Raw genomic sequence first — 22,888 nt, 5'->3', positions numbered from 1 at the left:
CCAAGAGAGCCAACAGCGGGCGCTTTTCCCTCCGTGATCTGCTGATGGTCCCCATGCAGAGGGTGCTGAAATACCCCCTGCTGCTGCAGGTACGGCCCGAACACGCGACCACCGGGAAAATCTCAAAATCGTGTGGAAAGCACAGGATGTTTGCAGAAATAGCAAATAAATAGCCTCACTTGGGTGGAACCCGGACTTTAGAAGTGGGATGGGTTCTGTGAGTGAGCCTGGAACACCAAATCAAATTATATTTCCCCGTTGGAATAAACAGGAAGGTTGCTTTTCTAACCTGTTTATATACAAGAAAAATGAGATTCATACGTTGACTGAAAATAATCGTACTTAATAAAAGAGAAGTGGTTAAAGTGGTTTTATGAAGTGTTATAACCCTGAAAATGGGAGGAAGATCCTCTCTTCCTTATTCAGGGTGGAGCCAGTAAGTTGATGATCAAATTCATAAAACCTTCAAAAAAACCAGTTTATTCCTCTACATTCTGGTTGATTAAGTACAATTATGAATGCTACAACGCTATGCTAAATGTAACTTTGCTCCGCTTTCTGTCTAAACGCCATTTATGGATGGTTGTGAAACCGTCGAATTGTCGCCGACCGGCTTTGGACGCCTCGTGCGTCCACGTTCCCGCCGTCCGCCGCACCAAATCCTCGTAAACGTCTCCCGCCTTCTCGTGGACGATGCTCTCCGTCATCGTATCTCACCCACAACAACTTGTCCAACTCCTCGGTCCACCTCGCGCACACCTCGCTGGGGTTTTTCCGCGGTTCCCCCTCGGCGAGCTAGCGGCAGCGGCGGCGGCGGCGGCGGCGGCGGCGGCGGCGGCGGCGGCGGCGCGTCCCGCTGTCTTTTAAACGGTTGATTTCGTCCCGTAAAATATTGCGTATCTGCGCGTCTGCAGGAGCTGTTGAAGCACACGGCGGATCCTTACGACAAGGAGAACCTGCGTGCGGCCCTGGACGCCATGAGGGTAGGTCCTGCTCGTCTCGCCGAGCCGGCGACGCTGGACGGCGCGTAAACCCCCGGTGTGTCTCCAGGACCTGGCGCAGTACGTGAACGAGGTGAAGCGAGACAATGAGATCATCAGGCAGATCATCACGTTCCAGATGTCCATAGAGAACACGGTGAGGTCCTCGCTTCGGCTTTCGGCCGCGCGTCTCTGTGAGATTCGTGAACGAGAAGTCTTTGTTTCGCGGTTTCGATACGTGAAAGTGGACGGGCGCGGATTCTTGCCGGGCTCGTCGGGCCGACTCGGTCTGTCGCCATGGCGACAACGAACCCACGGATGCGGGGACGCGTCGACCTTTAAAAAAGACAGTGAGCTCACAGACGCCAACGTTCGTACATGAGCACGTCAATAAATGCACCGTATTGGATGAAGGTGTGCGGGTCGGAGAAGAAGGAGGACGGAGATGGAGAGCAGAGGCGGCGTGAGGGTTTGAAGGAACACGTACGGATCATCTACTCCTTCCAGAAGCACTGGCAGCTACATGCTAAGACATGCTAAGAGGTGTAACCGTACAAGGATGGCCCGGATGTTGTGGAAGAAATGAAATTGACGGACGCCGCGTTCTCACCGTTTTCTGCGCTCGGCCCGCAGGGCCAGTCTCTGGCCATGTTCGGCCGACCCAAGATCGACGGGGAGCTGAAGATCTGCCAGACGGAGAAGAAGTCCAAGCACGACAGGCGAGTGTTTCGCCGCGGGTCCTTTCCTCCCGTCGCCGAGGACGAGGAGCGTCTCCGGCTCACGCCTCCGCATCTCCACCAGGTACGGCTTCCTCTTCGACAAGGCCATGCTGGTGTGTAAGAAGAAGAGCGGGGAGACCTTTGAGCTGAAGGAGATCATCCACCTTCATCATTTCCAGCTACGAGATGAAACCACAGGAGAGAAGGAGAAAAAGAAGGTCCCTCTTTCACTCTCTGTTCCCTATATACATCCTTTTTTTTCCTGACAAGCAGATGATTTACTGTCTCTATGTGTGTGTGTGTGTGTGTGTGTGTGAACAGTGGTCCTATTTGTTCCTCCTGCTGGACTGTCATGGCAGCTATGGTTACGATTTGTACTTCAAAACCAGAGAAGTGAAGAAGAAGTGGCTGGAGCAGTTTGAGATGGCCATGTGAGCGCCGCAGGTCCACGCAGGGACGCCGTCCGGCCGCGGCTCGCCGGGAAATCAGCCTCGGCGAGCGGAAACCAGAAGCTCCGCAGCTTCACTGAGCTTGGGATTCTGCTTGACTGAAAAGCATCCCTCTTCCTCTTTCACTTCTTCTCTACCTTCCCCTCCTCCTCCTCCCCTCCATCGATCCACTTCTTCTCCGCCCTTCATCTAGACCAGGGGTGTCAACCTCATTTTGGTCCGGGGGTCACGGAAGGCCTCATTTGATGTCACCAGTAAAATCACGGTGTCATTACCTGGAAGTAACACCAAGTCCAAAATGTTCCTTTGCTTTCCTGTAAAGGAGAACAGGTAAATGATAAAAATCTTTCTATGGAATGAACTGTTCCTTTAGAAAATACACGACCTACAACTTGAGATTCATGAAGAAAAGTGAGCGCAATTTCGGTTCTCCGTGTATTTTGTTGTGTTTTCGGCCGTGACGAGTCTCATCGTGGCTCCCAAACTTGCTGCTCCCACACCGAGCCGACGGGTTTCTTATTAACCTCGACCGGCAAATAAAATGGAGCAACAAGTAGTTTGTTTTACTTATAAAACCCGACACGCCATGTCCACTTTTCTGTTTTTTGACAACGACATTTTGCTGGCGAAAAGCAGGTCCATCTCTAACCAGAAGTAAAAATGCTATTTACAGACGAGGAGGCTGCATTGCTGCCATCTGCTGTAAGTTGTGAGTTACATGATGTTGTCTTGGTAACACTGACTAAAACACTGCACCCTAGCAGACAATACAGGAACTGCATTTTTATTTTCAAAAAGTAGTTCATGATTTTTATGTCGTTTTTTTAAATTGTGGATTTATTCCACGGGCCGGATCGGGCCGTACGTTGGACACCTCCGATCTAGACCAACCTCAGCACCCTTCTGTCCAGATCTTCAGCACTCCTCCTCCTCTGTCCACGTCCAAACCATCTCAGTGTGCTGTCCCTTCCTGATCCTCTCCATCCTCCTCTCTCCACATCTTCATCTCCACCGGCTCCACCAATGCTTCTTTTCTCCACCCGTTCTCCACGTCTCCTCGTGTTGGTCCTTAATCTCCTCCACCTTCTTCATCTCCAGCGTTCCCTCCCGTTCACGCTCGTGCATTCCGTCCCGCTGCGGCCGACCTTCGACCTTCCGGATCTTCCTCCGCCTCGATTGCAAAGCGCGCAAGCGTCCGAACCGCGACCGTCCATCCGCGTCGTTAGACCTCGGCGTTACCGTCAGGCCGACCTTCACCGCATCCGCAACCGTCCGCGGCTTCAGTGACGGCTGCGTCCCGTCTCCGCAGGTCCAACCTGTGTCCGGAGAACGCCACGGCCGGGAGCCACGACTTCCAGATGCACTCCTTTGAGGACACTACCTGCTGCAAGGCCTGCTCCATGCTCTTAAGGTTCTTCTCCTCCGTCCGACCCGCCTCCGACACTCGGCCGGCGAGCTAAAGTCTCCTCCTTCCCAGGGGGACCTTCTTCCAGGGCTACCGCTGCACCCGCTGCAAGATGGCCGCTCATAAAGAGTGCCTGGGCCGAGCTCCTCCCTGCGGCCGCAACTCGGGTCCGTATCCGTCCGTCGCGTTTGCGTCCAACCTTCCGGAAGCGTCATTCGCTGACCCCGCTTCCATTCCAGATCACGGAGGAACGCTGAAGGTGAGACGACAGGAGAACATCTGGGACGGAGGAGCTCCGACCCCATCGAGGAGGAGCGACGTTCTCTGCTAGGTCTCCTTCTTCTCTGGCTGATTTTGGTCTGATTGCTGCTTCTGCTTCCACACCTCCAGAATAAAACACACAGGTCCTCAGCGCACACCAGCATCGGTAAGACAAACACACACACACACACACACACACACACATATGTATATATACTGCTCAAAAAAATAAAGGGAACACTTGAACAACACAATGTAACTCCAAGTCAATCCCACTTGTGTGAAATCATAGTGTCCACTCAGGAAGCAACACAGATTCATTTGGACTTGTTTTAAGGACATTACATCAAAGCTGGATCAGCCTGGAGTTTGTTTTTACACTTTCATTTGGAGTGTGATTCCTAATCCAGACCTCCACGGGTTGATACAATTGATTTCCATTGATCATTTTGGTGTGATTTTGTTGTCAGCACATTCAACTGTGTAAAGAGCAAAGTATTTCATAAGAATATTTCATTCATTTAGATCTAGGATGTGTTTTTTAAGTGTTCTCTTTATTTTTTTGAGCAGTGTATATATACACATACATATACAGTATATACGCACACTATATGGCCAAGTATTGTCTGACCCGTCCAAATAATCGGAATCAGGTGTTCCAATCCCTTCCACGGCCACAGGTGTGTAAAATCAAGCCCCTGGGCGTGCACGCTGTTTTACAAACATTTGGGAAAGAACGGGTGGCTCTCAGGAGCTCGGTGAGTTCTAGCGTGGAGCTCTGATAGGACGCCGCCTGTGCGACACATCCACCGGTGATGTGGATGAGAAGAACATGGAAGTGTTCGGGAACGACGGCAAACTCAGCCAGGAAGTTGCCGGGCTGGCGGATGCTGAGGCGCATCGTGCCGAGAGGTCGCAGACTTTCTCCAGAGTCAGTAGCTACAGACCTCCAGACTTCACGTGGCCTTCAGGTGTAGCTGAAGAACATCGTGCGGGGAGCTTCGTAGAAAGGCTTTCCACGGCCGAGCAGCCGCATCCAAAGGGCGGCGCAAAGTGGCGTAAAGCACGCTGACACCGGACTCTAGAGCGCTGGAGATCGTGCTTCTGACTGCGTTGTGCCAAGTGTGGAGTTCTGAGGAGGGGCATCATGGTGCGGCTTGGTTTTGGCCCCTTAGTTCCAGTGAAAGGAACTCCGAAAGCTTCGGCACGCCGAGACATTCTGGACGATTCCATGGGAACGGTTTGGAGCCGGACCCTTCCTCGTCCAACATGTCCGTGCAGCAGTGCACAAAGCGGCTCCAGAAGGACATGGAGGACAGAGAACTTGACTGTCCTGCACAGAGTCCTGACCTCAACTCCATGCAACACTTTTTGATGAATTTCGACGACTGAGAGCCAGGCCTTCTCGGCCGGCATCACCAATGCACTTCTTGAAGAACGGTCAAAAACTCCCAAACACCCTCTTGAACCTTGTGGACAGCCTTCCCAGAAGAGTTGAAGCTGTTCCAGCTGCAAAGGTGGACCCACGTCACAGCGAACCGATGGACTAAGAAGATGTCACTTGAGTTTATATGTTAGTCAATGCAGGTGAGCCAAGACCTTTGGCCATGTAGTGAATATATTCATTTATCTATATAGATATGGAACAGGCAACACGGTGGTGCGGTGCAAGAAGGTCCCTGGTTGGATTCCCACAAGGTTCCTTTCTGTTTGGAGTCTCCATGTTCTCCCTGCATCTGCGTGGGGTTCCTCAGGGTTCTCCAGGTTCCTCCCGCGGTTCAAAACAAACACACAGGAGGATCATGGAGACCCTGCATGGTCCAGACGTGTGGATGAGAGGGTGAACGGAACCAACAGAAACACTTGTGGTTTTCGTCTGAGTGACAAAAATGCAGCTCATCCTTCACGAATTCTTGGGTCCAGGGCTTCCCAAGATGGAGGTCGTCCAGGACTACTACTGCCTGCCGCCGCCGCCCGCCGGATACGGCCGACCGCTGCAGCTCTCCAGGGGAGACCTCCTGGAGGTCACCCAGGCCGAGGCCGAGCTGACGTGGTGGGAGGTGAGGAGGAGACGCCTGGCTTCTTCATCTTTCAGACCAGCAGCGCTCCGGTGAAGATCAGGCTCAGGAGGACAGCGCAGCTGGAGGTGGAGGAGACACATGGGCGCGGCGGTTAGAGCTTCCTCCTCACAGCCAGAAGGTCTCTGGGTGGATGACAGCTTCCTGTGTAGAGTCTCCATGTTCTCCCTGCATCTGTGTGGGGTTCCTCCGGGTTCCTCCCACAGTCCAGACACATGCAGGAGGTTCATGGAGAACCTGCATGGTTCAGATTTTTGGAGGAGAGTCTGAAAGGCTGTCAGTAGGTCCAGGTTCAGCTCCCCTGAGCTGTAGGTGGTTCTGGGTGATCTTCCTCTGGATCTCCACCCTGCATCATGGAGGAGCAGTGGTCTGCTCCGGACTGTGGATGGTTGGTCAGCACCAACGCCGGTTCTCTTCTGTGTCCTCTAGGGGAGAAACCTGAGCAGCGGTCAAACTGGGTGGTTCCCCAACAGCAAGGTTCAGCCATATCGGTCGGTGAGTGTCATCAGCGCACACACACACACACACACACACACACACACACACACACACACACACACACTTCTCTATGTTTATCCAGGAACATTGTTTTAATGTTTTAACCACTGTGTCTTCTCACCTTCCCCCAGCGGCCGACCCCTGACCTGTCCGTCTACAGCTGGTGGGTATCCACGGCAACCGGATTGCGATGCTAAACGTAGCGCTAGCGCCTCCACGCCATCTTGTTTTGGTTTGAAGCCACTGATCATTCAGACGGGCTACGTTTACAAACCGTGGCTGCGGAAGTTTAGCTGCTGGAGTTATACATATATATAGTGTGTGTGTGTTTACATTTATCGGTTAGATGTTTTCTGCTGGAGGAGGACCTTCCGGTGCGTCTCTCTCACGCTGCCGTTTTGTTTTTATTCAATTCTCGGATTCTGTCCGACACCAGAGAGAGAATTCCGTTGAACGGGGAGAGATGTTGTGCAGACGCCGCCGAGCGCATTTGAATTCTTGAAAGTAACGAAGGGCCGCGTTCACTTTGGCTGAAGGTTTGCGGGGAACATGGACCGAGTCTCTGCCAAGAACCTGCTGACGCCGCGTTCTGACGGGACCTTCCTGGTGCGACAGAAAGACGGTGGAGAGTACGCCATCAGCATCAAGTAAGACCACGCTCACCACGACGCACTGCGAGGGAAAGCCGGAGCCACGGGGGAGGCGGCGGCGGAAGCAGCGTGGTAGAAGGGTGGTGAGGAGGGACGGCACATGGTAGATGTTCTGGAGGCTTTGGACATGGACGGAGGAGGGGATCTAGGTAGAAGGACGCCGGGGTTGGAGGAGGTCTAGAGGAAGAGCGGAAAGGAGAGGGTTTGACGGAAGGGGGCAGCTGCGAGAAGGAGACAATGGCTTTATGCTAAACAAACAGGTGAAATAAAGAAATGTCGTTTCCAAATGTGACGATCCACCAAGTCTCTTGAGTGCGGTTGTGAAAAGGCAAGCAGGTCAGAAGGTCCCTCTCTCTGGTCTCCCAGGTTGAACATGGACATCAGACACATCAAGATCACCTCCAGCGAAGGCCTGTGTCGCATCAATGACAGGAAGGCCTTCAAGGGACTGATAGTGAGTCTGGAAGTCGACCCTCCCGTCGGCAGATCCCCTCAAATACCATCCCTGTGTGTGTGTGTGTGTGTGTGTGTGTGTGTGTGTGTGTGTGTGTGTGTGTGTGTGTGTGAACATCGGTGTCCCTCTGCTTCCTCCAGGATCTGGTCCAGTTCTACCAGCACAACTCTCTGAAGGAGTGCTTCAAGGACGTGGACACCACGCTGTGCACGCCGTACAAACAACCCGAGCAAAGCAGCCTCCCCAAGGTCACGGCCAACATCACGCCAGGTTGGCAGCCACGCAACTCGCGCGCACACACACACACACACACACTCAGGGATGGACACACCTCCTCAGTAGGAAGTGTATACGAGGATATGTACTCCTTAGTATGACGTTCATAGTTTAGTATACACACTCTTTCTCAGAATAAATGACAAAGAGGTAAACAAACTCTTTCTTAGTATAAAGGCGACGCTCTCGGTTTACCGGTGGATCTTCGTTCCTTGCCTCACCTGGTCCAAGCTGTTGGTAGTGACCGAAAGAAGATACGAGCGTCCAAAATGAGTTTTCCCCGCAGGTCCCTTAGAGGTAGGGTGAGCAGTCGGGCCGTCCGGGAGGAGGTCGGAGTAGAACCGCCGCTCCTCCGCATAGAGAGGAGGCCGACGAGGCGGCTCGGCTCAGGACGCCTCCTGGACGCGTGTCCATCTGGGAGGAGACCACGGGGAAGACCCGGGACACGCTGGAGAGACCATGTCTCCAGGCTGGCCCGGGAACGCCTCGGGGTCCCCCCAGAGGAGCCGGACCGTCGGGCCGGGGAGAGGAAGGTCTGGGCTTCGCTGCTCCGGCACCCGACTTCAGGTGTTGACACACCGGACATGTAGTTCATCCAGCTGAAGTGTTTGAACATTTTAATAAAGACGGCGATCCGGTGTTGCTGCAGAGCACGCCAGCGGGCAGACGTCACGGCGCAGTCTACGCTGAGGCTCGACGGTCGGCTGCCTCACCGCGCGTCCCTTCTCGGTAGCTGAACGGTAAATGTGTAAAATCCAGCCATTTACAATTGAAAACAATCAAATACTGGTGAAGTGAAATGAAAAATAATCTTTATAGTGCAAATCACTGAAATGAAATAGAAACATTTCATTCTTTCTTTTCATTTTCTGATGCGAAGAACTCAGTAACTCTTTGTTACTGACCATCACAGGCGTATGCGTCAGTCACCTGGGGGATTACATAACAAACACCTTCTCCAGAACAAGAACTTGAAAGACTTGAAACTCCGGCTCAGTCACCAGAAGCAATTAGTTTCAAAGTGGCTGCTAAAGGTGGTGACGGATCAACTCGTGTTTTAGAAGCTGTTGCCAAAACTGATCACGCAGATTAGATTCACGGTTCGTCCTGGCGAGGAGGAGGAGGAGGAGGAGGAAAATGCTTCAATGTGATGTGGATTTGACCCGTCAGGTGGCAGCGTGCGGACTTTCAGCATAGCGAGGGCCCGGTACGACTTCTCGGCCCGGGACCGCTCCGAGCTGTCGCTGCACGAAGGAGACACTATCAAGATCCTCTCCAAAAAAGGTCACAACGGCTGGTGGAGAGGAGAGGTGTACGGTCGGGTGAGCCATGCAGACGCCTGCAGACGTTTCCCCTTAGAGAGCTTTTGTTTTGGGCCCGATTGAACCAAATGTAAAGATGGTCACGACAGCATTCACACTAATTATAACCGTCGGCATGATGTTTCCAGGTGGGGTTGTTTCCGGCCAACTACGTGGAGGAGGACTCCTCAGACTACTGCTGATTCAGCCGCCGAAGAGGGTGGTGCACGGGTCGGCCTCTGGGTTCACAGAAGGGCCAGGAGTGCACGGAGAACGCTGAGCGGTATCTTAAAATGAGCAGAAATGAGGAAAAAAAATGTCTGAAAATGTCAAAAAAATGGTCTTGGGTTGGATTCCGACCAGAGGCCGTGTCGACTCACGTACCTGGGTAACCAGGTAACACCTGCTGACAGTAACTCATACGCAGAGCCATTAGACTGGTGATGGTAGTGCATCCTAAGATCACACCTTCTTCGTCTATATGGTTATTTGGAGACAGAACTAGGCTCATTTTTTATCTTTTTATTTATTACCGGCACAGTTTGGACAGCAATACTGTACGTGTGTGATGTGAGATGAGGACATTAAAAGAGTGATCAGCACCTGCAGAGCTTTACTTTTATTGTCAATCAATATGAGAGGTGTCCGGACATGATGTCCGGCAGCTTCTCCGACTCGGTTCGGGTCATAAAAATCTCCCCAAAATCCCGCTTGCTCCGTCCTGCCACGCCATCACGACCGCATCTGTTGTTTTAAATAAACTACATGCAGTAAAGAGTTGTTTTAATGTTTGGTCAGAGGTACTGGAGTGTAAGGGTGTGTGGAAGGGAAGCATTCAAAAGAAAATGATTTAATTCAATTAAAATTCGCAATCAAAAGATGAGGACGATCAGATGTGAATGTCTTGACAAAAATTGGAAGAACAGTTTGAAACCAGAATAACAGAGAAAGAATAAAATAAAAATTGGGAAGCGACACTCGGTGTCGTAGGTCGGTAAACGTCAGATTTATTTTCCAAAATATCAAAACAAAAATAAAGACAACGGCGCATCTTTCACAGAGTCAATTCCGGGAAATAACATTAAGCGGTAAAACGAGAGTCTACGTAATATCTGTGTTTTCTGGCCTGTACATGTCACTCCTCTCCTGGGTCACAGTCCCACCTCCAGACTCCATGACAGCGGCTTTGTGGAAAGAGGAAAGCAGGTGCTTGATGCTGATGAGCACCATTTTTACTGATAGTACAGCTCCAAGTTCATCCCGTCATGGATTTCATCTGCAGGTGGCACGGTTAAGTACAAAAGTATTCAACCATCCTGAACTATTTCATTTATACATTGGATGAAATGTCCCCTTTCATTTAATCGTTATTGATCTCACATGTATCGGCATGAGAAGAAAGTTGGAAACTTGCACAAACACTACTTTCCCGGTGGGACGTCGGCCAACAACATTGTCGGTCTCGTGTAGTTCGTGGCAAAAACAGCGTCGGCACAACGTGAGACCCCAACCAATTGATTCCGATTGATCTTTTTCGGGTTTATAAACGCCGGCTATTCTGTTGCTTTGTCCGTTCGCATGTTGACGCGCTCAGCTCTATGAAAGGATGCAAAATGCCTCAATCCACACCTGACTGTTGCCGTCAGTGCCGGGCTGATTAAATCTGAGACATCGTTCCTCTTTTATTAAACCAGGAATTTCCGTTTCCCACTGTTTCACGTTTGGACCGGGATTCTGAGAGTCGACGGCGAGACGTGAATGAAAGGATACAGTCTCCCAGAGACACGTGGTCCTTGAAGATGGTGTACCTGAGAGGACAGACACGAAGCGGTTGGCACGTCTCGAAATGTGCATCACAAGGGATCTGGCGCGGCAGAATATATACTCACCATTTCTTCAAGACAATCTTGTCGTGTCGCGTTCCAGTCTGAGCGGCGATGAGCTTCTTCAGGTCTCCGATGGTGTCCTCAGAGCTGGCACGTTGGGATTAAGGACGGTGCAAGGCAGGGACATGGACAACTACCGCTGAATGTGTGAATGATGTATTCTTGGATGCAGTAAAATGCAATATAAACACAAGAGGTTTGCTCCTGGCCCGGGAGCTCAGAGGTTAAATGATAGATTCAAAGTTAAATGTCACATGTACAGTGTAGCAACGAGTTTCCCTGCACAGTGAAATTCTTTGAGATATGTGCTGGTGGAAGAGTATAGTTTACCAGACCTGTTGGCTTATAGAAACATTTTTAGGGAAGGATACTTGCACTTGATGCGGACTTTTTTGCCCAGGCGATCGTTGCAAACCACCTCGATCATCTTCCGTGTCCTGCTGACAGCAACGACAAAACGTCACCATTTAGCGTCTCGCTCATGAGCAGCGCAGATGTGCTTGAAAGTTAAGCGTCGAGAAAGTTTTCGTTAAAAGCACATTATTTAACATGGGATGACTGAACGACGATCGACAAAATAGCCTTCAGTCGTTGTGGTTGTAGCGCTAGTTAGCATGTGCTAAGGCTAACAGCATCGCTAGCGTGCTAATAATACTAACAAGCACACATATAATAGCACGTCAGGCGCCTGATACACTAGATTGAAATTACAAATATAGATCTAAATGTGCCAATATTGTGTAGAATCGTACCGGGATGGAACAAACAATCCTCCTCGGGTTGATGTTTTTCTGGAAATCTCGTCGCAGATGGTTTAATCTGAGTTTGTGTACTGGGACCAATCAAATCGATGACTCGCTGATTGACAACAAAACCAGCCAATGGTGGGGCGGAAACGCACTTCGGGGGCGGGACGCAGCCTGAAAGCAGTTTGTGCCGTAAACAAATTGACATTTGTCGTAATGAGCCTAGCGGCAGTTTAGTTCGTTACACGGTAACCACACTTAAATTCAATTTGAACGCGCCGCTAAGCAAAAATGGCAGACGAAGAGAATTTACCCTCAGGCTGGGAGAAAAGAATGAGCCGCAATTCAGGTAATGGTCATAGATCTCGAGAGGCCGGTTAGCTAAACGGCAGGATGCGTCTGTGAAGTTAGCCTCGCCGCGCTAGCTAACAGTTACGGCGTCGTGTTTGCGTCCCGCGACAGTCGTTAAAGTGTCAAACGTGCACGACCGGAGTCCGGGTGTCGGGACGAGGCACCCGTGTTTAAGGGTGGATCGCCTCAAACGAACAATGCGGGTGTTTTGCGGGGTGTCGCCTCGCGTTCGCGCCACGGCGGTTGCGTTTAGGGCCCTGCGTGACGTCACGCAGCTCACCTGCAGCCCGAGGCGGATGCAGACAAGCTGCAGGACAACACAACACAACAACACAATGCAACACAACACAACATTTGGTGCGGGTTTGACTGGAGACCATCGCTCCAAATGTCTTGCGTTTGCAACATTAAAAATCAACCGAACGTGTGTGTGAGTGTGTGTTTCCTCTACGTGACTATATGGGGCCGTTCTTTCACACACCTTCTCTCTCATGGTGATGTTTCACTCCGTGTTCGGTCCTTCTCCCTCAAGGTTTAATATCTGCATCGTCCATGTGTTTTGCTCCTCGCCCCTCCAGGCAAGGTGTACTACTTCAACCACATCACCAATGCCAGCCAGTGGGAACGTCCCGTGGGAGACGGACGTGGAGAGCCGGAAAAGGTGACGATTGTTATTCCGACTGAGGCACAGATAAGCCTGCACACGTTTTTCAAGACAAAAAATGAGTATCTCACGCAGGAAGAAAGCATTTTTACCCGTCTGTAAAGCATACGTATTTCTCACGATCACCATTAAAGCAAAAACCCGACTCATGTTTGACTGGCTTAATTTATAGCAAGAATTAAAAACCAGAATGTATCTTGCTTTGCAGTCGCGCTGGTTAGATGTGAACACAGTGGGTAACTGCACACAATCCCGACAAAAAAATATATCTCAGAAATAAATCTCATGCGTTGAACCGCGAGAACGAAAATCTCGCCAAACTCGGGCTCGATCATCCAAATTGATTGTGGACTTTTTCTCCTTTTTTTGTTTCACGTTCTTTTTATTCCCCAACCCATTCAGGTACGTTGCTCGCACCTCCTGGTGAAGCACAATCAGTCACGTCGTCCGTCTTCCTGGCGAGAACAAAACATCACGAGATCCAAAGACGAGGCCCTGGATCTGATTCAGAGTAAGACGTGAGACGATTGAGAAGGTAAACCCGTGGAGGCCGCTCGCCGTGTCTCACGCCCTTCTCCGTTCTGCTCAGAGTACATAGAGCAAATCAAGTCCGGAGAGGAGAAGTTCGAGTCCTTGGCGTCTCAGTTCAGTGACTGCAGCTCGGCTAAGAACGGCGGGGACCTGGGACAGTTCGGCAGAGGTGCGTTGCCACGTCGATGTTGACTGTTCCGAACGGAGCTTCGCGGCCTCATATGAGCCCTGAATTACACCCGCGGGCGCGGATCGTCGTGCCCTGCTGTGATTAAAAGCCTCAGTGAAGCCAAGTTTCTGTCACATTGGCCAAGCAGACACACCTTCTGTAGAAAACCTGCCGGGCCTAAAAAGACAAAGAGTAACTAAAACCCTTCCTGATTGAATAACAAACTGAAATTCGAGCATGCAATGTATTTTAAAGTGCGATTTGTAATGACTAATTTGAGTACTTGTAACGTACAGTTTCTGTGTCGTCCTGCAGGTCAAATGCAGAAACCTTTTGAAGACGCCTCCTTCGCTCTCAAAGTGGGAGACATGAGCGGTCCGGTATTCACTGACTCTGGCGTCCACGTCATCCTTCGCACCGGTTGAAATCTGGGGACGCACCGTTTACTCTTCTCTTGTCACACTCGGCTCCGCTCGGCAGACCCGTTCATGTCACACCATCCAATCAACACAGCTTATGGGCGACGCCATGTCATTTAAGAGGGAACACTTTGCTTTCAGCACCATCCAACATGAACACCCGTCAGATTGAATAGAACATCCACGCGTTTTTTTTTTTGCAGATTCTGCCTTTTTAAGCCCTAAAAAAAATCATGTTGTTAACCACTTAAAAACACGAGTGCCTGTCACGGTGCTGAAGTGACTTCCAGAGATCCTGATGGGCAGAGCCTTGGTGTGCGTTCGTGTGCGTGTGTGTGTGTGTGTGTGTGTGCGTGTGTGTGTGGACGGACGCCCGTGTTATCGCCTGTGCTCACCTCTACGCTACATATGTCGTCTTCCTTCTCCCGTCTTCTGCTCTTTTGGTCCAAATGTAGTTCCTCTATCGCTTGTTAATTTGTTGGAATTTAGCTGAATAAGATATTTGGAGTGGATCCTTGACATGCAGACGCACCGAGAGGAGGCGCTTGCTGTCTGAATATGATATCCGTTTTGCAGTTTTGGCTCATGCTGTCGCCTTGAAACACCCAAAAACGTGTTCATTTAATCCTGTTTGAAAAGTGCATGATCCCCCCATGAGGCTATGCAACAATGGCACTGCTTTTAAAACCCGGGTCCACATAGCAGTCATACAGCAGGCTATTCTCTGTTTTTTTTCCCTCTGTACCTTTTTCGGGTACTTTAGAAAAGGGAAACAAACACTCCGCGTTCATGTTTAGGCTAATGGAAGAGGAAAATAACATTTTAATGGTGTCCCCCCCCCTCATATGTGTACATTGTGACTGACGCAGCATCGGAATAAAGAACAGGTTTTTCTTTTAGCCTCATAAATCGGGCAAAATGACTCTTTTCGCTAAAAGAAGCCGAGCGTTTGATTTGATGAGTTGTGAAAGTTCAGAGCAGGTGAGAGATTGTTTTATGTTGTGGAGAAACAGACATTAAAATGATCACCATAGGTGAACGCTGCCTCAGCTGTAGTTCTTTGGTGTTTCTCAAGTTCCACAGAATCAGGTTTCGGCCGTGTCGACATCCTGCTTGGATCCAGCGTCCGTCTAAACTAACAAAGCAGGCCGTCAAAACCTGTGCGCTGATTGATCGCCCGATGTTTGTTCTGTCCTTTCACCGGTGAAACCGAATGTCACGTTAAGAGGAAGGATTTGATCTCGAGTCTTTCCTCCCCAAACACGTGTGTCTGGGAACCCTCGACTCGGATCAGAAACACGGGATGGACATCACCGTGACACGTGACAAATCTTGCATCGGTCACTTTGAATCCCTTTATCAGAACATTTGCACAAGTCACATGTCTGCCACCGGTTCCTCTTTCACTTCCTTTTGATGCCCTTTATTCAAATATGACAAAAAAGAAGTATGACACAGTTATAATTACCTCAAAGACAATGGTAAATTGATCCATCGGAATGGCGAGAAGTTGATTCAATGAGTTCATAGGCGGAAACAAGTTATGTAATGGTTCGTGTGTGTCAATGTTCAAGGGTATTTATTCAATTTTCGTGCTTGTTGGAAAGACCACACCTGCCTGAGGCTGAGAAAGTAACTGCTGCTGAAGAGAAGACGCACCGTAACAGTCACGTTCTCCCTTTTTTTTTTGCAGTACAAAATAATTGGAAAATGTCAAGATTGGTGCTGCAGAAACAAAAACTCACACACACACACACACACACACACACACACACACACACACACACACACTCAGGTGAACCATTCAATTGAAATTCTAAATAAGCGCAGGAGTGTATCAAAGTTCACTGAAACAGTAAAACAAACAGCTCAATTACTATACACACATCCCTTATCAATGTAATCAAACAAGTTTGGTCAAATTGGAATAAGTGAAACAATAAATACCAGGCCTGCAGATCTGGAAGAACGGGCCTGTGGAGACGTTTGGATGGGTGGGAATGGAAGTTTGGGATATTCTCCAATACACTTTACAACACTCAAATCTGTCAAAAGAAATGTAGCCGATGTCCCGAGGGTTCAAATCAGATATTTCCGCCCTGCATGAAGTTTCTTATCCAGCTGGTCTCGCGGTGTGTTAGCGCTAATGGTTCCTTGCCATGGATTAACCAGTGCAGTGCAGTGAACGAACAGAAGGGGAATCGAAACGCAGTCAATGTCTGGTGTGATCAAACTTTGCCTTCAAAACAGCAACAATTCTTGGTTTGCATGTTTGCACAAGTTTCCCCTCATCTTAAGGGACTGACCCCAGATCTGTGGACGATCCTCGGGTCTCTCCGTGACGGAGGGCGATGTGCAGATCGTGGCCCGGCGGGGGCCGTTCCGTCACTTCCTGTTTTTCTTGACGCTGATGTAAAGTTCTTCATGACGCGGATCGCACGGTTGTCGTCCAGCTGCAGAATACGTTCGGGGACGATCCCATGCCTCCTTGATGCTGCTTACGAGATGGACGAGTACTTTCTTGCATTTGTCACCTTTAATCCTGACCAAATTTCCAACTCCCTTTGCAAAAAATTAGCCCTTAAACTTCCAAGAACCCTCCGGCATGCCTCCCTGATGCCTGCAGACCTTCACGATTGTACCACCGTCCAGCCCTTGGGTGAACCATCTGCCTTGGGCTTCAGCACCCGCTGCCATCTGTCTGCACCCACTCCGTCTTGGAGCACAGATGAGTCGCTTGGCCTTCTTTCCACACCGGAGGTCTCCAGGACTTCCTTGAAGCCCCTTCTGGCCCGGCTCCCATGGGTCCATCGGGGTTCCGCCGCCATCTTTGATTTTAAAGGAAAACGAGCTGGATGTGTTTTTCACCACAGCTGGTGCGGCGCTGCTTCACCTTGAAAGCCCGGTCTGCTTTTTGTAAATGGATTAAAAAATAGCTATTGTTTTGCATATGGAGAGTGTGGCGGTTGGTAACCTGCTCTCCACCTCCTTCACCTTCCTCTCAATATCCACTAACATGGAGCGGCTCGGTTTCTTTTTTTAATTTTTTCACCGTCGACTGGGCCGATCGTTCCGAGCCGCGGCTTGAAGAAGTTTAGTGGTTGAATATCCGTTTTGAGAACTGTCCGACAATTGTATGTATTCGCTGGTGGTAAATGATGTTTCGTGCAAAGGCCCGCTGATGGAATGGAATAGCTTGGCTGTGGTCGGGTTGGCACGTAAAATCACTGAGAAAAACATTGGGCATCAGATTGACAGATCTTTTTCTTTTGAAACAGTTGTGTAACTTAATAGTCACCCATGACAACAAAATTAATTTCTGAGGTTGAATAATATGGAGCCGCTTGTCCGGTTTGGATTGTTATGGGTGGCGCAACATCAATCCTGAGCCGCCGATTCACAAATAATTCACATTTCTGGGACTGAATCACATCGTCTGTCCTGCTATATAAGCGTGCTTCGTGCCGCCGATGATCATCTGCTCTCCATCTCAACTGAAGACGGCGAAGAAGAAACTCAGTGAGTGGCTTTTTAAACTATTTGAAATCCATTTATTGAGGCTTTTTGGGCTAAATTTATTTCACATTAGAATCTTGCGGCAGCCGGATGTATTGACTTGCTCCCTTAGTGGCCGTGGCTCTGTCGCTCTTTGCTATTTATTCATTGTCTATTTATTTCAAACTGGAATCGGCGAGAGGGTTTGACCGCAGTTTCCACGCAGATGATTGCGGCTTCACCTTTGCCTTCCGAAACCCCTCCTGCTAAAAAAAAAAAAAAAAAACGTAGCCTCCAATGCAAGGAAAAACAAGCATGTTTGAACTTTTTAGTCGCAAAAATGCTGTCCTTCCTATCTGCTGATTCCTAAATAACACCAATCTGTCTCTACTCCCTGTTTTTGACAGAAGTCCTTCAGCATACCTGTGACTGCAGCCATGTTGTCTTTTTGGACTTCATCTCCTGTCTACCTGAGCCTCCTCCTCTCCCTCTGGTCCTCCCCCGTCCTCTCCTGCGGAATTTCCGACCGCAGATTGTGCGACTCCATCGATTTCGTGACGGGTCACGACGTGATCGGGGAGGGCTTCGATGTCGTCACGTGGCAGCGGACGGGTAAACACGTGCTCAACGTGTCCGCTTACCTGAGTTCTGACAACACCTGCTCCGTCCGCTCCAACCCCCTGGCCGGGAACGTGCTGCAGAAAGTAATTTCGATCCCAATGACTTTCGCCTAGGTTCACCTCAGCTGGTCATCGGCCGCTAACGACCTCGTTTCACCTTGGTTTGCAGATGCCGACCTCCCTCGGGTTCTGGCGCGCATACAGCGACTGCCGCAGCGTGGCCTCCAACAGCACGCACGCCTCCGCCAGGTACTCGCAACCGCCCAATCATAGGCAGTGATTCTGTTGTTGTGTATCGGCGGTCGATTCATATCGTGGTTCTTAAACAAACTGTGTGTGTGTGTGTGTGTGTGCACTTCCGCAGCTCCCTGCTGAGCAGTTACATCAATCAAGACAGCAACGACTGGAGGGCAAGAAATGTTTCTACTTTGTTACTGAGAAAAGTCTACTGAGGAGACAAATCTAACAAAAATAACCTTATTGATGATCGGTAATGATGACATTCATGGAAAAGCAAATGACTTTGGATCTTTTTTTTTTCCTCCGACAGTCTGACTTGGACTGGGATCGAATCGGCAGCGGGTTGGTGGCGGGATCGAAGTCGGACGCGTACGAGTTCGCTTCGAACAGAGAGCTCTTGGATAGCACCACCTTCAGCTCTCACGCGGTCAGCTGTTCCTTCTACAGGTGAGGGACGGGAAGGGACCGGCCCGATACCGGAGAATATCACGCTTGGAATAACATTGTTCCTGTGTCTGTGTGTTTAGTTTGCGAGCGAGAGGCAGACCGCTGGTCAACAACACCTTTGACAGGGAGTCACAGCTCCTCCCCAATAGATACAATTCAAACACAAGCGCCCTCTTCAAATCCTTCATCACTTCCTACGGCACACATTACATCCATGAGGTAAAAACACGCCGATAAACTTTGTCGATCCCCAGAGGGGAAAGTCCTTTGTCACTGCAGCGCAACACTTATGATGTCAAAAAGAAAGAAGCAATATGAATATAAGTAGAAAGGAAGAAGACAGGTTATAGCAAGACAAAAAAATCCACAAATAAATAGACAGCAGATAAGTAGATAATTATAACTCAGGGAACAGTGAGGGTGAAAATACACAACTAGAACTAAACAACATTATATAGAGAGTGACAACTAAACATCAATGTTGGAGGATATTTGGAGTGGGATGAAAACCTGCACACCAACATGAAAATGTACTTCCTGAATGGGCTTGTGTTGTCTGTGTGTGTGTGTGTGTTACTACAGGCTGAACTTGGGGGACAGTTCAGACAAATCACAGCGACCCGCCAGTGCTTGGCCACGCTGAACGGCTTCTCCACGGAAGGAGTACGTTACTGCACACATGAAATATGTTAAAGACGACGTCCATCGATATCCAACTATCTGCTGAAGCTCCTGCCTGTCTTTCTAGTTCCACACCTGCATGAACCAGGTGATCAGTGATGGTCTGAAGGATGTCAGCGACCCCGATGGGCTGCAGTCTTGCGGCGGGGAACATCATACCCTGTCTTCCTCACACGGTTTCGAGCTCCGCCATAACTACACGGAGGTGGTGGGAGGTAGCGGCTGGGACGGCACCTTTCCCTCACAAAATTACTCCGGGGGCCTGAGAGACTGGCTGAAGACGCTCAAGAACGACTACGAGGCTTTCAGGTATTCTCTGCGACCCCTGCACGTGCTGGTGCGAGGAAGGTCGAGGAGGGAGGCGTTGAAGACGGCCATCGAGGAGCACCTGAGGGACAACGCCGTCCGCCCTGAAGAGCCGCGGGTCTGCGACACCAGCGACCCCAATCTGGACCGTCACTGCTGTCCTCTCTCCCCCTGGAAGGGGAACCTGACCGTGAACGTCATCAGGGGCTGGGGATTGAAAGGAGACCGAGACGACGAGACCGAGGCGTATGTCGCAGAGAAAAGAGAATTCGAGAGAAAGCAAAACAAACGCGACGTTTCAAACCTTTTTCCGTAACGGTTCCTGCTTTCCTGTGCTTTTTGTCCTCCCAGGTTTGTTAGCATAACGTACGGCACCATCTACAGGAGGACCAGGGTGATCGTATCCAACAACCCCGAGTGGAACGTCCAATACGATCTGGGATCGGTCAGTACGAAACTTTATACTTTACAGACTTTAGAGACTGGCTTTTGCATATCAGGAGTTCAAAAAGGTGGTTTCAGGCTCTTCTTGTTTGGTTAGCAAACCAACTGCGAGCTGCTAATTCGTCCATCGCTCAGAACCAGTTACTTTTGGACCTTTGTCCGCAGTGCTGCGTTCAAGCGCTCCTTTGGGCTGGACTTTTTGCTTCCACCCATTGCAGGCAGTCGTATTCCCAACACAATGTGGATTTAGCGGCGCAGAACAGGCTTCGGCCTGGCCGTCGGCCACAAAACAGTCTAATTGTATTTTGTTTGTTTGTTTTTTGACTTCTGCTTGAAGGTGTACACCAATCTGAAGCTGAAGGTTGAGCTGTGGGACATGGACTTCAGGACCGAAGAACCCCTCGGCTCGTGCCGCAAAGTCCTGATGCAGGGGTCCCACAAAACCACCTGCTCTGATGGAAAGGGCTCTTTTGAGTTTGAGTACAACCTGAGCTGCGACCCCCATCTCACCGGAGAGAGGTGCGACCAGTACAATCCATCTGTGTCAGTCCAAGTATAATTCTCCCCAATTGCCCCTCGGGGACGAAAAAGGTTTTTCTGACACTATTTACAGCTAGGCCTGGAAATATTTGGACAGTGACACAATCTTCATGATTTGGGCTCTGCGTGCCACCGCTACTGGATTTGAAATTAAACAACTATGACGGAATTAAAGCAGACTTTAAGGTTTAATTCAAGGGGTTGAACAAAGATATGATGAAACATGTAGGAATTGTAGCTGTTTTGTACAAACGTTCCTCGCTTTAGGGGCTCAAAAGCAATTGGACAAACATAACCCTAAGTAAAATGTTACTATTCAAGATTCTGTTGAGAATTCTGTGCAACGACTGCCTGAAGTCTGGAATCCATGGACGTCACCAAATGCTGGCTCTCCTCCTTTGTGACGCTTCATGGTAGACTCATATACTGATACACCTTCTTCCTGGAGTGTTCTCCACTTGAGTAGATGTTGTGAAGGGGTTTTTTCTTCACCATGGAAAGGATTCTGCGATCATCCACCACTGTTGTCTTCCGTAAACGTCCAGGCCTTTTTGAGTTCCCGAGCTCACCGCTGCACTTTTTTTTTTCATTTCTTTTTTCCCCAGAATGTATCTAACGGTTGAGGAAGAGACCCGGCAGTCTTGTTTTGTTTTTGGCAGCTTTCAGAGTCAATTGTCCAATTACTTTTGGTCCCTTGAAAAGGAGCCGGCTACGTATTAAAGAGCCGTAATTCCTAAACCCTTGCTCCGATTTGGATTTGAATGCTCTCAAATTACAGCTGAGAGTCTGCACTTTGAGCCCATATTAATTATATAATTGTTTCCTGAATATGTTTTTGTAAACAGAGCTAAAATAACAAAACTTGTGTCACTGTCCAAATATTTCTGGGCCTAACTGTAGGAGCCGATCACCGGCTCATCATTCCACTTTAATCACGTTATTTTACTTTTAATTTTGAGAAGAAGGGAGCTGCCAATATTCTCTGTAAAAACCTGTCAAAATGTAATTCTACAAGACAAAGTCTAATGTTGACCAAGGAGAACAAATGTTAAGTTTGAAAAATCATGGATGCATTTCTCAAGACTTATTGAAAATCAAATGACAGATTTTGATTTAAGCGATTGGAGTTGTTTTTATCCAAAAGGCCACGTCAAACCTCACCAAGCCACACAGTTATGCAATCTTGAAAGGCAGCAACCGCTGCCAAACACTGTTTCCTCATCAATGTGGAAGGAGTCGCAGGAGCGGATTTATTGAAATGTTCTTGAACCTAAACATGAAGTTCATTTTAAGATCTTAAAACATCTCTCGCTGGCTTGGACAAGGATGTCAATCAAAAGTATTTACAAAAAACAATGAAGGAAAACCTCTGCTAATCCCTACTGTGATCAGACTAGAAACTAAATATATTTTTGGACGATATTAATTATTTATAAGTCATTCATGAAGTGATGACTATATTTATAATTTCATTTAATGGTGTTTGATTTGGTGTGATTGTATTGCTGATTCTGCTTCACCTTATTTAATACACACACACACACATATATATACGGTAACAGGGAATCTCCTCCTCCCTACCAGTTCAATGTGTTCAATGTGTCCCTATCAATGTGTTGGAAGTGTCAAATTCTTGTGATGACTAAATTTAAATAAAATTGGTTAAAACTTGAAGAAACTGTCCCTTTACAGTTCGTCAGTATGAATGCATGAGAATCTACTTTATAACACTGTTTGCAGCCAAAATAGACATTTTAAACATCTTCAGCTTGCTGTTTAAAAAAAAAAACGGAGGTCCAAACTAACTCTTGGATTGAACAGTCCGACACTGGTATCCAACACCTTTGAACTTTAATATACACATACACACACACATATATATATATATAGCGCAACAAAATAATATCGCTTTGTAACCACAGACACAATGTAGGATTTTGAGATCTTCTCCCATGAACAAGACACCATTGGATATAATGCCCCATATATTTAATATATATTTTATATCAGTATTAGGGAAGCTATTGAGTAAATTTAAATGTTTATCTTTCTCAATGTAGTGATATGAATAATTTATTGCAGCAGCCCCAAAACAAACATGTCTCCGGTTTCCTTCTGCTGCAGAGGTGATCAGACCAGCGCTTTTCTGTTTCTGCAGGAAAAGATTGCGAGAGGCTCTGCAACATAAACTATTATTGAAAAACACGTCTCTTTGACAAGACAACGCTTAAAATATTAGAATAACACATTTACATTCACAAAGTTTAGCTGCTAAAGG

General features: G+C 48.8%; 4 protein-coding genes across 6 annotated transcripts in view; 3 read left to right on the top strand and 1 right to left on the bottom strand.

Moving 5' to 3' along the window:
• The window catches only part of vav1 (vav guanine nucleotide exchange factor 1), a 15,647-nt gene extending 5,976 nt beyond the window's left edge, over positions 1-9,671 (top strand). Inside the window, exons 12-29 of one of the 2 annotated variants that reach the window (XM_086157601.1) lie at positions 1-89; positions 915-983; positions 1,051-1,137; positions 1,614-1,699; positions 1,782-1,917; positions 2,021-2,130; positions 3,458-3,559; positions 3,626-3,720; positions 3,793-3,812; positions 3,944-3,980; positions 5,738-5,874; positions 6,322-6,387; positions 6,522-6,553; positions 6,927-7,037; positions 7,407-7,494; positions 7,635-7,764; positions 8,941-9,092; positions 9,221-9,671. The exon at positions 1-89 is cut by the window's left edge and continues 7 nt beyond it. In XM_086157601.1, the coding sequence (XP_086013727.1) occupies positions 1-89; positions 915-983; positions 1,051-1,137; positions 1,614-1,699; positions 1,782-1,917; positions 2,021-2,130; positions 3,458-3,559; positions 3,626-3,720; positions 3,793-3,812; positions 3,944-3,980; positions 5,738-5,874; positions 6,322-6,387; positions 6,522-6,553; positions 6,927-7,037; positions 7,407-7,494; positions 7,635-7,764; positions 8,941-9,092; positions 9,221-9,274 (1,601 nt within the window). In that variant the 3' untranslated portion in view covers positions 9,275-9,671. Of the gene's footprint in view, positions 90-914; positions 984-1,050; positions 1,138-1,613; positions 1,700-1,781; positions 1,918-2,020; positions 2,131-3,457; positions 3,560-3,625; positions 3,813-3,943; positions 3,981-5,737; positions 5,875-6,321; positions 6,388-6,521; positions 6,554-6,926; positions 7,038-7,406; positions 7,495-7,634; positions 7,765-8,940; positions 9,093-9,220 lie in introns of both variants that reach the window. The other variant, XM_086157600.1, reaches the window with a different exon arrangement.
• A 384-nt stretch (positions 9,672-10,055) lies between these two features.
• Positions 10,056-11,825, bottom strand: ubl5 (ubiquitin like protein 5). 2 transcript variants are annotated; one of them, XM_086157603.1, is made up of 5 exons: positions 11,710-11,825; positions 11,329-11,394; positions 10,961-11,044; positions 10,842-10,879; positions 10,056-10,347 (listed from the first exon to the last, which is right to left on the bottom strand). In XM_086157603.1, exons 2-5 carry the CDS (start codon positions 11,382-11,384, stop codon positions 10,304-10,306), a joined length of 222 nt encoding a protein of 73 aa, XP_086013729.1. In that variant the 5' UTR covers positions 11,385-11,394; positions 11,710-11,825; the 3' UTR covers positions 10,056-10,303. The 2 variants fall into 2 exon arrangements, with proteins under 2 accessions (XP_086013729.1, XP_086013730.1); XM_086157604.1 differs by having other exon boundaries at positions 11,329-11,397; positions 11,710-11,801.
• Positions 11,826-11,894: 69 nt separating this feature from the next.
• On the top strand, positions 11,895-14,876 carry pin1 (peptidylprolyl cis/trans isomerase, NIMA-interacting 1). Its single transcript, XM_086157602.1, has 5 exons — positions 11,895-12,052; positions 12,633-12,715; positions 13,121-13,229; positions 13,308-13,418; positions 13,734-14,876. The coding sequence occupies exons 1-5, from the start codon at positions 11,995-11,997 to the stop codon at positions 13,841-13,843; spliced, it is 471 nt and encodes a 156-aa protein (XP_086013728.1). The 5' UTR covers positions 11,895-11,994; the 3' UTR covers positions 13,844-14,876.
• A 2,452-nt stretch (positions 14,877-17,328) lies between these two features.
• Positions 17,329-22,288, top strand: LOC147229101 (perforin-1-like). The gene is made up of 10 exons (XM_086156234.1): positions 17,329-17,356; positions 17,740-18,036; positions 18,122-18,201; positions 18,317-18,362; positions 18,503-18,639; positions 18,720-18,858; positions 19,222-19,302; positions 19,388-19,872; positions 19,978-20,071; positions 20,408-22,288. Exons 2-10 carry the CDS (start codon positions 17,770-17,772, stop codon positions 20,627-20,629), a joined length of 1,551 nt encoding a protein of 516 aa, XP_086012360.1. The 5' UTR covers positions 17,329-17,356; positions 17,740-17,769; the 3' UTR covers positions 20,630-22,288.
• The last annotated feature ends 600 nt before the right edge of the window (positions 22,289-22,888 follow it).

Source organism: Fistularia commersonii, chromosome 12, assembly GCF_037954325.1.
Source record: "Fistularia commersonii isolate RoL2024-O1a breed Wild chromosome 12, RoL_Fcom_v1.0, whole genome shotgun sequence".
NCBI lineage: Eukaryota > Metazoa > Chordata > Actinopteri > Syngnathiformes > Fistulariidae > Fistularia > Fistularia commersonii.
Note: the sequence above shows the minus strand (reverse complement) of the source record. Positions and strands in the feature narration are given on the sequence as shown.

Excerpts from the sequence above, each read along its gene's own strand:
- ubl5 (XM_086157603.1), bottom strand. The coding sequence starts at position 11,384 with ATGATCGAGGTGGTTTGCAACGATCGCCTGGGCAAAAAAGTCCGCATC. Across the intron at positions 11,045-11,328 it reads AAAGTCCGCATCAAGTGCAA|CTCTGAGGACACCATCGGAG; the intron begins GTATCCTTCCCT and ends CCAACGTGCCAG. Across the intron at positions 10,348-10,841 it reads CCACGTGTCTCTGGGAGACT|ATGAAATCCATGACGGGATG; the intron begins GTATCCTTTCAT and ends TGCCACCTGCAG.
- pin1 (XM_086157602.1), top strand. The coding sequence starts at position 11,995 with ATGGCAGACGAAGAGAATTTACCCTCAGGCTGGGAGAAAAGAATGAGC. Across the intron at positions 12,053-12,632 it reads AAGAATGAGCCGCAATTCAG|GCAAGGTGTACTACTTCAAC; the intron begins GTAATGGTCATA and ends TCGCCCCTCCAG. Across the intron at positions 13,230-13,307 it reads GGCCCTGGATCTGATTCAGA|AGTACATAGAGCAAATCAAG; the intron begins GTAAGACGTGAG and ends CGTTCTGCTCAG.
- LOC147229101 (XM_086156234.1), top strand. The coding sequence starts at position 17,770 with ATGTTGTCTTTTTGGACTTCATCTCCTGTCTACCTGAGCCTCCTCCTC. Across the intron at positions 18,640-18,719 it reads GTCAGCTGTTCCTTCTACAG|TTTGCGAGCGAGAGGCAGAC; the intron begins GTGAGGGACGGG and ends CTGTGTGTTTAG. Across the intron at positions 20,072-20,407 it reads TCCAATACGATCTGGGATCG|GTGTACACCAATCTGAAGCT; the intron begins GTCAGTACGAAA and ends TTCTGCTTGAAG.